The sequence below is a fragment of the Colletes gigas genome, unplaced genomic scaffold (genome assembly GCF_013123115.1).
Source record: "Colletes gigas isolate AHSC1104 unplaced genomic scaffold, ASM1312311v1 Colletes_gigas_Sc00013, whole genome shotgun sequence".
Taxonomy (NCBI): domain Eukaryota; kingdom Metazoa; phylum Arthropoda; class Insecta; order Hymenoptera; family Colletidae; genus Colletes; species Colletes gigas.
In genome coordinates, this window is record NW_025106642.1 from 6,923,064 (window position 1) to 6,937,938 (window position 14,875).

Here is a 14,875-nt window from a genome sequence, read left to right on the forward strand (position 1 = left end):
TTACGTGTCTTCGCGATATAACCACCCCCGACGTGTCTCGTACATTATATAACGTTTTCTGATACCGCTGCGTGATACCCAACACGGCATCGTACTATGGACGTGAAATTGTAAGCGAAATAAAAGTCCTGGGCCTGCTAGCGGACTCGTTGGTAAGGCAATCTAGCAGGCCCTATCCTTCAAGGCGGATCTTGCGACCACGTAATCATATTCATTTTCATGCCACTGGTTCTTGATCGCCGGCTACAGAATTTTAATGGATTGCTTGATCAAATAAGACGAGGGCGAAGTGTATTTCGAACGGCGTTCAATTGGTAGCCAGTAGCCCAGCACATGATCTTATTACATTACGGTGCTTCAGCATTTCCTGGGAAAGTATCCCTTTGTCTTGGCTATCGCTTTGGCTTTATCAAATAATATTGTGTGCCCTGTAGCCTTTTGGTGGAAACGTAGAGTCCAGGTCCCAGTGGACACTACCCACACCCGGAAGCCTCTGTACTGATCTTCGAGGCTTTGAAATTAATATTGAACCGTAGGAAAGGAAGGGAAGGGAACTTGCGTTTTGTCCCGTTGCAGAAATACTTGGATTCATTAGCGAGGCTTACTTAAACGCAGCGATATTATTTATTATAGCGCAAGACTACCATTGGACCACAGTGTGTGGAATACGCAGTTTCTTCGGCCGCCATACAATCGAATTTCTTTATGTATATTTTTTTTCTGCACCGCCCCGGAGAATAAATTGCCACGTCGCGTATGCGTAAAAAGATAAATGCGTCGGTCCGTAAAACGGGCCATCAGCAGCGTGCAGGGATTAAACTCGCGTTTTGAGTTGATTTTTTCTTTTTCCTTGCGACGCGTGATTCACTTTTCTGTTTTAACGTTCGTCCTTCTTTTTTGTTTCTGTTCTGGCAGCTGATGGTATCGGTGGCGGTGTCGGCGGCGGAGTGATCGGAGGCGTCGGCGACGACGAGAGGGAAGAACGAGCTACCCCGGAACTCGAGAGCGGTACCGGGACGCTGTGTCGCGGGGGAGGCGGCAGCTACCGTCAGTATCCTCCGGATCTACTGGCCTTCTCCGGCGGTCGTGGCGCATCGCCGACCAGCCAGGCATCCACGGCGCCCGACAACACGCGTCTTCCGAGTCAGCACGCGACGCCGACCACGGCCGCGTTCGGTTCACCCTCGAACCAATATCCCGCCGCATTCAAGACCTTGCCCCACAATCGTAGCGTGACACCCTACGGGATCGCTAGCTCGACGATCGCGCCGGTGATGCCCCGTCACGGATACGTCACGATACCACGAAGACCCAGGGCGCCCAGCTGGAGCAGCGGCCCACCCACGTCGCCCACGGACGGATTGGAACCAGTCTACGACAATTTGGGGCTGCGTACCACCGCGGACGGCAGCTCGGTGCTTTCGTTGAACAAAAGTCCCGAACCGTTGTCCTCGATCAGGAGTCGACCTTTACCGGGAACGCCTAGCTCTCACTACGGCACGATACAACGAAGCACCCCGAACATACTGACCAGCAGTCCGTTGGACAGAGCTGCCCCCGAGGGGGCGGCCGAGTGGCCCACCAAGGTCGCCGACGAGTCGACGGACAGCAATCACGCGGCGGCGACAGCTGCGGGCCAGCAACAGCAATCGGGCAGCAACACCCTTGGGAGGAAAGTGCCGCCCAGGCCTCCCCCAAAGCCCAAGAAGAAGTCCACCAACGGTCCGTTGTACGAGGACGAGGGCGAGGATGGCACGGAGGTATGATCGACCCGCGTCGCTCGACGAACTTGAGGCCGCCAGGTCGCAGCCGCGCCGAAGGGAAGAGACGCATGACCGCAGTCACAATAAACCGGTAGTGCCTTTCAAGATGAGACAACCCGCGTTCGCGGGTCGATGTTTGGTTCGAGCGCGTTTGTTCGACATGTCGAAAGTGCTGACAAACGAGAAGGGGGCTCCTACATCCGGTGAGGCGAAGTTTGGGCGAACCGCTGACTCGCTGGCCAGACAGCTAAACTTTTCGGACGCCTTCGCCGGTCATTCGTTCCTTTCGTCCCCGTTTATTCGCCTTCTACTTCTTTTTTTATAATTTATTTCTAACACGCGCTGTGCCGCGGACATCGAACGTTTCGCGGGGAACTCGATCGTCCGGTGGACGTTACGAGTATATTGTGCTGTATTTTTTTTTTTTTTTTTTACCGATAATCGAAGAATTCGACGCGAGTCGTGCCCGTCGACGAGATCGTACAGAAACGCTAGTATTAAGGATCGCGTCCCGCCGAGGATGTTCGTCTTATTTATTGACGTGCTTGTCGCATGCCTAACGAAGATCACGTCGAAGCAACGAAGGACACTGTGGAAACAAATAATGTTTTATACGATCTGCTCGTAAAGCTGGGGCGTGATCGGGTACCTTGTAATCTTATTTTCTACTTTTAGTTGAACTTTTACGCCCGTCGGTGTATATTAGGCGGGAATAATTTTTATCGCGACTGCTTGAAGTTTATCGGTCTTTTATCCTCCGTGTCCTTGTAGAGAGCGACGCTTTAGTTTTTTTTTTTTACCGTTAATTTTACCGTTAGGTCGTCTTCTCTTTACTGTTTAACCTAATCGTGCATCGCGCTGGTACTTGACCGCGTCGAACGAGCAATCGTTGTAACGACATTGTAAATCGGGATTAACGATCGAGCCACGGCACTCGTGGTTCGGTACGTAAGAGCAAACGTTATCGATAACGGCGATGTTAGAGTAATTATTACTTGTAAGTCGTATTCGTTTTTAATAGAAAATGGCGCGGTCGCTTCAGCGCGACTTTCGTTAGGTCGTGGAAGCACGCGCCATCGGTCGGACGTGGAAACACGTTTCAAGGGTTTCGAAGATCACGATGGCGCTCCATTTTCTGGTGACTAGTACACAGCTGACATTACACCGTGACCAAATGTATTTTACCGCGTACTATCTCGTCCCTGGAACAGGCAGGGACTACGTATTCGCTCGGAAATATTTTAAGATTCGCGCGTCATCTCGTTTCTACGAAACGAGACCTCGACGCGCGTTTGGTCGAACCGCCGAGTTTGTTGTAAAAAAAAGCATGTCGTACAGTTTGTACATACTGTGTATTATATCTAAAAGATAGTTTGACTTCTGATAACTCGATCGGATTGGTCTTTTACGAAACCATGCGCGCTAATGGTTTCATAGTGAATAATGCAGGAACGCGGAAGCGTGGTAACGAAACGAGACGAATCCAAGTCCGTGCTAGAGACGCAAAGATGCGAACGAACAGCTGGTCCGTTTATAGTAACGAGGACGTCATTGTATACGTAACGTTTAGGTAGAATTTCATCGCGATTTTAACGCGTAATGCGAACCACGTGTAGACGAATCGAGTTCGAGTGACTCGTACATTCAAACGGATCGATGCTGCGCATTTAAAATGCGTCATTGTTGATCGTTTTAATTTAATCCTCGCGGAATAGTTTTCGAAGCAAATTTCTAAAGTTTCGATTACGTATATTCTACACTTGGATATTGTTGTCTCACATAAGGGTTTTTGTAGCGCCATTGGATGATCGATCACGCGCAGTGATTAAAATTCTTTTTTATCGGAAAGCAAACATGTTCGATCGACGCAATTCCGCCAAGTAGACACCAACTATGGAAAGATTATGCTTAACTGGGATTTAGGGATCGATTGTGTACAACTTGTTGCGGACGGTATCCTTGCCATGGAACATGATTTTGAACCAATTACGTTAGATTTTCCAAATATACACTTATCTCTAAATTTATCGCGTACGTTTATGGCCATATTACTGCGATATTTTCAAAATTTCACTCGATACAGATCAATTGCATATACAGTGTATCTTTGCAAAAGAGATTTTTTGTTAGTGCAACGTCACGAAATTATAAATGACCAATATTTACGTTCAAACGATACGCTTCGATCCTTTCATTCGAGTGTTTCGTTCAAGATAACTTTACGAGAACTCCTTGGAACACTTGGAACAAAGCTACGCACTTTGTTCGAATAAAAGAACGTCCCACTTAAAGAAACGCATTACACATCGCACGTGTGTCGATGCACTTACGAAGACATTAAGCTCGTTAGGAGGTACACTGTTCGACGCTTTCCACCGCAACTAATTAACCGGGAGACACGAATCCTTTCACTGGGTTGCTCACCCTGACCAGGCTCTTGTTCGAGAAAAAATATCCTACTTTCCTAAACTAAAGACTCGCCAGCGACGATACCGATCGAACCAAGTAGATTCGATGACGACGAGATATCTTCCCCGACGATCGCAACGCACCTAACAGTATTACGAAAGAAACTCGAGGACGATGACGCGGTGCTGGTGAGAGGACGCGGAGAGAATCGCGACGAAATCGTGCAACTTCGTTTCCTCGTTGTAGATTCGATATTCTAACGTGATTGAAAACGAGGAGTTAAAAAGTAGAAAACAAGAACAGCATTCAGGATCGATTGGATCCGCGAAACAGGTGCCAATCGGCAGCCTTCTTCTTCCTCTCGTTTCCAAAGAAGGATCAAGGCCTCCCACGGGGGAAGAACGCCGCGGTTCCGATCAAAAGGGGTTGGAATAGAGGCTGCACGACCGAGGATCGTCGCGAATTATTTTAAGCGGCCTATCAGAGTCGCGGCTCGTCCGATCCAATCGTTGTGCCGCGCCCTGTAAATACACGGACCTAATTGCACGCTGATTCACGACGTTGTTTATATGTAAATTGCGGCCACGTTTAAAGAGCAGCGCGGCACGACCGTTTGGTACGGCGCCACGAGTATATTTTTGTAATTTTGTATTTTGACGGATTCTCCGGCAACGTCCAGTCCCACGGCAGCCGCGCGGGGAAGACAGACTCGTCCTCGTACCGCGGGATCAACGACACCGAAACCTCCCCGGTACAATACAACAGTAAAACATAATTGATCGTTAGAATTAGCTACGACGCTTCTTAACTCGGTGCCTCGTCTGGCTGCGCCCACGTCCCTGATTTCTCGATCCGCGTTATCAATCAGATTTACATTCGTTTATCCTACAAGAATCATCTCAATCCTCAACGATACTTTCTGCCATAGAAAATGACTTACATTCTATCCTGCGTTCGTTCACAAAAGGTATACAAGGAAATCGGACAACATTGGCGTAACGAAACTGTTAATTGGCAATGCAAACGGTAGAATTTTGTTCTATTTGAATACGGTGCGAGAGGAAGGTTGCATCCTCGCCGCGTCGACGCAGCCCGTCCATTCCGGTGCTCTGTTTCTCGTGTCACGCGTTTCAAGTTAATGATAACGGGGCAAGTACAGGTGAAAATAGAATGCGCGCTAGCCAGCAATTACAGCGGGGATGGTGGTCAATCCGCGTGTCCTATGTACTATTAGCCGAAGCGTGTTTACCAGGATTCGCGCACGACGGGCCAACAGTCAACGTGCAATTATTATCGCGAGATACTTCGTATGCGCGCGGTTAGGCTGTTCGTCGCTTTAATGAGACACTCCCTTTGACATCACCGAACGCCTGCAATAACACAGTTTGCGCTCATCCACGCTCCGAAGACGCGTCTGCGGCATCAGACGATCGTTCGCAATCGATAGACGCAGCACGAGTCGAGTTCCGGTTCTCCGTTTTGGCTGATCGCGCATTTAGCTCTTGGCGACCCAAGGCGGCGCAATATTTCCCAAAGGATATCAAAAAAATTGATCTGAAACACATCATGCTCGACGACACAGTTTAAAAGAAGATTTTTAATATTTTTTTTTGGTTAATCTGTCACCGGAAATTACCCAAATGCCCCATAAATTTTCGAAAACTTAGAATACCTCTTGGCTGATTGTGCCACCCCTGAGTCACCCTATATAGCATTACCGTCGGTTTTCTATCGACTCTGCGTATCTACCTGTCGGGCGTATATCTGCTTGAAGTCGTTACGACGGAAGTGAAACGGTCGGAAGGGACACACGGGTGATGAAGGCGAGCGAAACTTGTGTAATTGCGAGTGTCGGTGAGTCCACATTGGACACGTCTCGCTTAGTATTTTTAATGAGGCACACGCGACCGTCTGTGCCCCGAGATTTCTCGCTCGAACGGAACGAAAGATTGAAGGGAAAATGGTCGCGATTCGCGTTGAAAGGACGAGGAAGAGCGGTTCACGGCGTCGACGAGAACGTTAATAGCCAGCGACGCTGAAAGGATGGTGTTGTTGTGGCAGGACTTGTTAACGGTTTCTAGGTGAATTGTGGAATTATTAGATATCGATGAAACCGAACGAAATAACCGCCGTTTCGTACTGTTACCGCCAATTATGGTGGTCTTACGGGCACAATTAACGAGCTCGTTTAATTGTAGAATAAGTTGGTTCACGGTGAAGATATTGGGCAATTGTCTTCGGTGTTGTAAAATTGAAATCCTGACTTGTTCGATGACTGTGCCGGTGAGACCGGGATACGGAATGGGAATACTAACGCGAACGAAAATTGGAAAAGCGTTTTCGTGCACAGAAAACGGAAGCGCATATTTTTTAAATGAAACGGAAAATTCGAACGTGATTTCTCCACGGGCACAATTGTAAAATCGTCGATCACGCGAAACACGTTGATAGATATGCAAAGTGGGACGCGTAACACTGGCGGCGCTTCGATAACTCCGTAAATATTGATTTTAACAAAAATTGGTTCCGACGAATATTGCATGGCTCGTAGGGAGTATTATGTATTCATGTAACGAACTCAGGGGTTATTAAATGGAAAACAATTTTTTCCTGTTACAGGAGCGACAAATTGATATTCGAAGTGTATTCGATTTATTCTTTATTGAAATCAAAAGGCAATCATTTTTATAGTTTTAAACTTGTGCTAGTATTTTTTCCATTTTTTCGAAAATGGCTGAAGTGTCGTATGCATCTACATTTGCATAGACACCGACGGTTAAACCTTGTTTTATGTTTGAAAACTTTTATCAGACAAAAATACGAAAAGAATATTTTAAGAAGCGTTACGTTTATTTGTATATAATTTTAACGATTATAGTTTTTGTAACACAATTTACGATATGTCCAAACGTGTACTAAATCTTTTTTGAATGATGAGAAATAAATTTTTATTTGTGATTAAACATCGTTTGAAAGTAACGAAACAACATTAAACTTACTAAAATGACTATGTTTTCGACGTAAGAATATGTAGGTCAATATTCGTGGAATTATCTAAAGCATTCCAGCTAGATGCGCGACCGTATAGATTCGAATTAAAAAAATTGAGCCAGAGAATGATCAATAACTCTACTGCTGCCAGAGGGAGACACGCGCTGATACAGAATTCGTTATCAAATCGTTTAATGAACGGTGTACTTAAAAGTTGCATTATTCTTTCGTCCATCCTAGTTTCAGGACACCATAGGAACACGATAATCGTCGTTCTCTCCGAGCTCGAAAGCTCAAATTGTATTTCGATCGACAGTCATAGATAACATTCCTAGTTCTGACACTGAGATATTGGCGTGAAGTTCTTGACTGCATCTGCGAGCGTGCAGATGAAAGTACCGTCCAATACATCGATCCGACCACAACCATCTGGACGTTACGCGTGCATAATCAATCGAATTTAACGAAGAACCGGGACGCCTCGGAACACGACGTTCCACGAAGATTCCAATCATCATTTTACGATCTCTTTACGACGCATTTTATCCGCTAGGGAATACATCGTAGCACTTCAATTCGCGATAATCGATACTACGACTGATAAACAGTCGCTTCTTTGATTTTGGATTACGTACTTTATCGAGAAGCTACCGCAATAAAAGACAAAAATGACAAAAAAAAAAAACACGTTTCGAGTCATGCTGAACACATTCCAGGAAAAACGATGGCGATCTTCGCGTGGTTTCCGTTTCTAAGTGCATTTTTGTAATAAGTTCTCACTGGTTCATTCGTGCATTGTACATCGTAATACCCGAACTTCATAATTAACCGATTAATTCTCGGAAATGAGAATCAAGGAGACCAAAATCGCAAGGATGAAGCCGGAAACCGATTTATATTAAACGTCTGTAATAATTAAGCATCGCAACCTGGGAGGGGGGCAGAGGCTAATGAATGTTTAAAAATTTGATTTCCGAGCATTAACCATGTATTACTAACGACGTTATTATTTAAATAGAATTAAGCGTAATGCGTGCATCGGTTTAAACGTCGTACCTTTGCGTACCAAGTCGCGCGAAACTCGTATGTACAATCTCGACATATTGTTTAACCCCTTGAGGTACCGTGGTACTACATTATCCCATTAAATTTTTACAAATATTTCTCTTTAAAAAATTATGTTGAGTTCAATGATCGATAATCGGCATAAATTGACGCATCAAAGGGGTTAATCGCGTCGAATCGTAGCCGCTTCTTCGAAGACTGACATTTTTCGAGACCGAGACGATGTAACTTTCGTTTAGGAGTAATTGATTTAAAGGAATTGCGTTGGTAATAAAGAAAACATACGAATGAAACGAGTAACCGTCGAGAGACTTTCCTAATTGATCTCTGCGAAACGCGATCGAGCGATCAATTCGCATATAACCGCGCGCAAGGGGTCAACACGTACGTGTCTCCAGGACGCTAAATTTGTCGCGAAGCGTTACCAACGATACGATAGTTGATCGATGTAAACGGTAGCTCGGATAAATCTATAAAATGTGCTTTCTCGAACGATCGCTCGAATCGTGTCCTAATCGTCGTTGAAACTGCCTAATTCATTCCATTGCCGAGTCTGTAAAATGATACAGAAGGACTTTCTCACCACTTTCCGCGTGTGTACTAACCGTATATAATAGTACTGTGCAGAAACGCGAAGCGTGTTCCTGACGAAGTGTTGTTAGACGGACAGTGTAGGACGTGTGTTTCTGTGGATCAGGCCGCGTCCAAGTTTCTCGTACTTGATGAATGTGTGTAGACGTTATGGGGCTGAGTCATGAATAAACGACGTTTCATTACCATATTTTCGTATCTCGTACAGCGCTCCGTTGTACAGGATAAGAACGCTTCGAAGTGTTTTTATCGTAATAGGGATTATTATAAATGTAAAGGAACTATGTTTGCGTGTCACGATATAGGCGTAAGGAACCTCTTTAGGGAAAGTAGCGTACAGATTTTTTCTTTTAATAGATTCTAGATGATATAGGAACGTTAAGGATGGATAATCGACGTAAAACTTTGCGAACGTTGATCATGTCTTCGTTTTTTTCTATTTTTATTATATATTGTCTTCTTATTAATATCCGTGTTATTATACTATTATTATTACTATTATTATTATTGCTATTACTATTTAATATTCCTATCGAATATTGGATTTATACCGTTACGTTGCGCTGTTATTATCATTGGGATCGTTGTAGTCACGATTATTTTTGTACGAAAGTTTTACCACGGAATATTGCAACTTGCCTTGTAACAGAATTCAGTTCCGTTCGGCGTAACGTTTCGGCCGACTATAATTTATATGCCATGTCAATGTACTATCACTGTAAATATTATACATATTTTATAAATGAAATATTTAGCGTGACTGTAACATTAAGAGAATGTACTGAAAGCACCACTCTGTACACTCCACTACGATGGTTAAATTTTAATAAATATTTCCCAACCCCGCCGTTGTATTATGACACACCTATATCAAGTATGAAAATTGCAAAACAGAAGGAACATTTTCCATGGTTTTTCAAAGAGCATTTTTATTGAGAAAATAGCGATAATAGCTTCTTTACAATGTCTTAAAGTATTATAAATATAGTCGATTATTTGGCTCCAATGGACTTCAATATCTTATCTTCTTTGGTCACTTTTTTCAACTTCGACAAAGCACTCTCGCCATACTTCGATACCAATTCTTCGACAAAGTCGTCTTTCAATTTTTTCAGGCATCTAAAAAACAAATTAATTTTGTTAAATCACTTTGATTGTAAACTGTCCATTAGCCTTATGATAGCTTAATTCCCTCGGTCAATATATTTACTCGTGCATTACCTCCTATAAATAGAATCAGTTCTGAACTTGCCGATGTCGAGACTAGGGGCATGAGGTCGATGGATAATGAACGTATCCGGTAAGACAATGTACCTAGATATTATTAAAACATATTAGGACGTACCATGAGTTCGTGTCGAATTTTGACGAACGACGCGTACTTACGGGGTGACCTAATATATTTACAAAATCCCACTTACTTGTAATCTAATACCGTCAGGTGTGTCAAATAGGAAACTTTGTTCCACCCGAAACCGATGAACCTCGTGTCGTATCGAGGGGCCAATCTCGTGACCACAATATACGGCTCAAAATCTGGTTCCCAGGATACCTACGGTGACATTAACTTGATGGTTTATACTATAGACCAGGCATATCAAACCTTGTGTAATAAAAAGATGAAGTCGATGGGGAAATCGAATGATTGGAACCTGCTTTAGATAGAAGACAAACGTATCCACGTACTTCGTACGGTTCCATCGTGTTACGCCAATAACTGTAATTCGTTGCTGCGTGACCCTGCGTCCAAACGTGGTACCGGAAGGTGTACAGAACGCCGCGCTTCAAGAACTTTAACAGCTCGTCCTTGTCGGCGGGAAACGTGAACCTATAAAACGTACCTATCGTGCAGGCTGTTCGTTGCTTCGAGTAGATTTTGGACTAAATACCTATAACGTTCGGTTTCGAAAGCAGGGACGATCAGAGCTACTCTGTCCGACTCGCTGATGTTTAATTTAACGATGTAGCTCATGAGGCTCTCGTGCAGACCGTATTGCGGTAGAAAATCAACGTCCAATTGAAAAATGAACGGTGTCGACACGTAAGACATCGCAGTATTTCTCAAATAATTGATCGGATAAAGTTCCTAGGGAAAAAGACGTTCGAAAATTTCCTTTAGTCGGTTCGGTTTATTGAAATACCGTCTTCGTTAGCGGGTACGTGTTATTAGTGGAAATATCGAGTTTTCTGGAATCCGTAGAACCCGATGTTAAACGCAAAAAAAACGCACCCCATCTTTGTACACGACGTGGTACGCGATGTTCTTCCTTTTTCGGAGCTCGATGGAGCCACGAACGAATTCAAGAAAATTTTGCACTTCGGCGTCGGTGAGGTATAATGCAACGCTTATGGTGCCAGGCCAGTGTTTCGATAGGTCTTCCAGTAACGGTATTCTTTCCACGCTACACTGAGTTACTAGAGCAACGTCTGCCGATGCGTACACGTTATATTCGTATTCGAGAAGGAACGGATGGGTGCGATACGACATGCTCGCACCTCTCGTGAACTCCCGACAAGGACTTGATTCGTTGTACTAAAAAGTAAAAATTTCACTATCACGTGGAACGATTACGGTCGTTTCCAATCATACTGGTCGATCAGAGCCACCGAGATGCATCGAAAAACAGCAGAAAATAATTAGCTCGGTTTGTGGGGCATTTTGTAACGTGGCGGAGGAAACCGGCGCAAAGCAAAATGGCGAGGCAAAATGAAATATTGTTTTGTAGCGTGCAGAGATGTCTTGTTATCTAGGCCGACTGATTGGCTGTAGCGTAATAGCGACGCCTGTACTCACACGCATTGTCATTATTGGCTGAGTCGATCACAACTACAGTTCTATCGCGCGACGAAGAACATGAACGAAACATATCGAGACAGAGTAGGATACCGGCATAGTGAGCGACATTGACGTAGACGTAGGTTCAGAATATTAGCTACGGTCAGAGTACCTTGAGTATTTTACTTTGCCTCGATTTTTCCTATTCGGATAAAATGCCTCGTATACAAGCAAATTAGAGTCATTTCATTTAAAATCACGACTTACTTGGGACGCGGCTTCGTGTTTATCGCAACCGAACAAGCGTCTGCGTAGCAGATTTCCATCCATTTCGAGGAAGACTTTATGTAATTTGCGAAACTCGTTGATATGCTTATTATATACATCCTGCTTTCGAGGGGAATTCCAATGGACGATCTAAAAGAAATCGCGCGGTAACCAAAGGGAAACCCTAAAACAACGAATATACTTCTCCCGTTTCGAAACTCTACATACGCTTATCCGACCAGTTTCGCGATAGCAAAGATCGCTGATCGTGTGATCGCTTAGTTGAATATTCCACGTGCACTCTATTCTGTACACGATAGAATGATGCTCTTTGATAACAGCATTTATAATATCCTGATCAGCTAAACTAGTTTCTGGTATGTGTGCCAGCACGCGCTTCGTAACTGTTTCCCAGAGGGTCGTAAATTTTCTGTTACGGAGTTGCTGCAAGTGCATTAGCATCACGCCGGTGTTAAACCCTCTGCCCAAGGCTGGCCATGGCCGCTGACCGTAAGACAGTGCCTTTATATACCAGTGACTCTGATTCTCTGTCAGTCCCAGAGCTTGATCGTCCGCGAAATTCTCGAATGTCCGCCAAAGCAAACTAACATCATTTAGCACGGTTACGTCCGTGTCGAATACAAGCACCTTATCCTCTCGCATAGCATCAGGCAGAATTAATTTCAGTAGACCGTAAATACCGGAGTAATGCTTGTTCGGTATCCAGGACACCTTTGGCACCCATCGTTCAGCCTTATAATACGTTAGGGTCACTGGAACGGAGAGGAACTTGGCTAACAAAAATTCTCGACACCGGAGACTCGTGATATTATCGGCTCTCGTCCGTTCCTCGGGTAACGCGAGACTCGGGATTAATTTATCGCTCAAAATTTAGTTCACTCTGCGACTGGCGCGTTAATTGTTACAATCGGGTCAAAGCGTGTTAACCCTCTATAACTCCGTGCGACTCTGAAGTCGCATACCCATATACCTACATTTTCAAAGTCTGATTTCATCTGTTCGCCGTTCTAGCTTTTAAACAATAGAATGGCCACGTAGCAATTTCTATATAACGCTAATAATTTGGGTTATAGAGGGTTGAAAGCATGATTATGGACAAATGTTAAAAAACGTGACACCCTGTACATCCAAGTCCAATATATTAGTCTACCGATCCATCCATCCTGGGGAACGGATGAGAGTGGTAATCACGGCAGTTCTTTACTAACCATGCGGTAAATCCCATGTGCGAAACAGGGTCGCCAGAGTTCTTTTAGCGATTTCGTCAACGAGCAAGTGAAAGTGCAAAGGTTTAGTACGGTAGAATAAAATGGATTTTACTACTGTCACCAGAGAAAACGTGGAGTTGTAGCCAGCGCACACCATCGCGATGTGTATAGTCTCGCATTTTACCTTGAAAGAAGAGATTCGAAGCAGTCTATATGAATAAAATAATCGACAAATTCGTTCTATTTAAGTTTAATCCCTTCCCGTACTTTAACGAGTCTGACTCGTGATGAAGATTTTGGCCCAAACATGAATATCACGAGAGTTGGTCACGATTCTTATAACCTCTGTTACAAAGCAGTTTATCGTCAGTTTGGTCTGTTTACCGCGCGTTGACGCCTACCGTTTGGGCCCGGATTTCGTCGAGCTAAATGCCACGGGAAGGGGTTAATATTCAATAGTGCCTACTACCTATATTTACAGACACACGGTTTAGAATCCCTCTATATTAATTGTATCAGGTTTATCAGAATCTCGAAGAAATGATATGGTAACGGTTCAAAATGTCCGTCACTATGTTTTTACCTCGATACGATTAGTTTCGAAAGGCAGCTTTTCGGGAATAGGCACTCCCACGTGAAAACTCGTTTTGTCTAGGTCCACGGACAACGGGTCCGATTTTCCATCGAGTTTGAAGGAACCGATTTTAGCGGAAGGAACTACAATAAGAGATCAGCAGGTACTAAGAAAATGTAAAAATAACGCGGTGCATTACCATTCAATAACAAATACAAGTAAAAGATCGCCGATGGTACTAAAATGCCGAACAAACATCCTAGCCATGATCGAGCCATTGGAATATGGCGGACATATTTCCCAACTCGCAGAATGATTAGCGAGTGAACTTTATCGATCGAATTTCGAGATCTATAAATAAAAATTCGGTGTTAAACTATCAAACAAACCGACTACGTAGTTATAAATCATTCCCCCACCACTGTAACTCTTTTCTTCTTTGCGCCAAAGGATAGAAAAATACATCTAAATACATATACATATAGCATAATGCATACGTAACAAAAGTCAATAACGAAACGTAACGGAATGACCTTGAATGGTCAAAATCTTTTGTCTCTACTTTCATTCCATATTATTGTAAAGATTTTATAAATATACATTTATTTCCTTTTAAAATCTCTTTCTAAAGATTCTTACAATTAATTATCGACACATGATACGCTTCAAATTCTCTAACCGCTAATTTACTTGACATGTGCCACCGTGACACACAGTACAAACAAAAGAGAAAGGTTAAATTCGCATTATTTGTTGTCCTAACGATGGACTGACTCGAAAGAGTAACAGTATCGAAAAGATCGATAAAAATTAAGGCATGATAACTGAATATCTGGAAACACATACCTCCGGTACCGCGACTTTTTTCCTCGACTGTCATCCAATCAAATCCATTACTCGAAATTATTTTGTACCCAGTTTTGAAGGTGATCTAGAATCCTGCACGTGACTTCGTACACACTAATTTACCTTGAGTGCCGGTACACGTTTACGTTTCAATGGATCGTTGATGTGCCTTGCAACATTCGTCGTAAACCAAGCAAATACACGTAATTACAGTTATCGAGGAACACAACGTAGGAACGACATGCATCCTAAACACCCGAAGCAGGAAGTCTAACGTAAATAGTTTAATCACTGGATAACGTAGTAGTAGAATTACCACTCGATTCAAGCAACGCGACGCGAAATGTCGAACAGTCGGTAAACC

At 43.8% G+C, this 14,875-nt stretch overlaps 2 protein-coding genes across 5 annotated transcripts in view; one reads left to right on the plus strand and one right to left on the minus strand.

Moving 5' to 3' along the window:
* The window catches only part of LOC122399402 (leucine-rich repeat-containing protein 24), a 245,515-nt gene extending 236,318 nt beyond the window's left edge, over positions 1-9,197 (plus strand). The window contains exon 10 of the mRNA XM_043400066.1: positions 916-9,197. Within this exon, the coding sequence (XP_043256001.1) occupies positions 916-1,766 (851 nt within the window). The 3' untranslated portion in view covers positions 1,767-9,197. The remainder of the gene's footprint in view (positions 1-915) is intronic.
* A 580-nt stretch (positions 9,198-9,777) lies between these two features.
* On the minus strand, positions 9,778-14,785 carry LOC122399369 (LARGE xylosyl- and glucuronyltransferase 1-like). 4 transcript variants are annotated; one of them, XM_043400012.1, is made up of 12 exons: positions 14,512-14,785; positions 13,865-14,016; positions 13,675-13,808; positions 13,092-13,275; positions 12,091-12,635; positions 11,863-12,012; positions 11,050-11,352; positions 10,709-10,905; positions 10,506-10,647; positions 10,241-10,371; positions 10,041-10,082; positions 9,778-9,938 (listed from the first exon to the last, which is right to left on the minus strand). In XM_043400012.1, exons 2-12 carry the CDS (start codon positions 13,941-13,943, stop codon positions 9,812-9,814), a joined length of 2,034 nt encoding a protein of 677 aa, XP_043255947.1. In that variant the 5' UTR covers positions 13,944-14,016; positions 14,512-14,785; the 3' UTR covers positions 9,778-9,811. The 4 variants fall into 4 exon arrangements, with proteins under 4 accessions (XP_043255947.1, XP_043255946.1, XP_043255949.1 ...); XM_043400011.1 differs by having other exon boundaries at positions 10,041-10,133; XM_043400014.1 differs by lacking the exons at positions 13,675-13,808; positions 13,865-14,016 and having other exon boundaries at positions 10,041-10,133.
* Positions 14,786-14,875: the final 90 nt, after the last annotated feature.

Excerpts from the sequence above, each read along its gene's own strand:
- LOC122399369 (XM_043400011.1), bottom strand. The coding sequence starts at position 13,943 with ATGGCTCGATCATGGCTAGGATGTTTGTTCGGCATTTTAGTACCATCG. Across the intron at positions 12,636-13,091 it reads CACATGGGATTTACCGCATG|TGACCCTAACGTATTATAAG; the intron begins GTTAGTAAAGAA and ends TCTCCGTTCCAG. Across the intron at positions 11,353-11,862 it reads AACACGAAGCCGCGTCCCAA|TACAACGAATCAAGTCCTTG; the intron begins GTAAGTCGTGAT and ends TTTACTTTTTAG.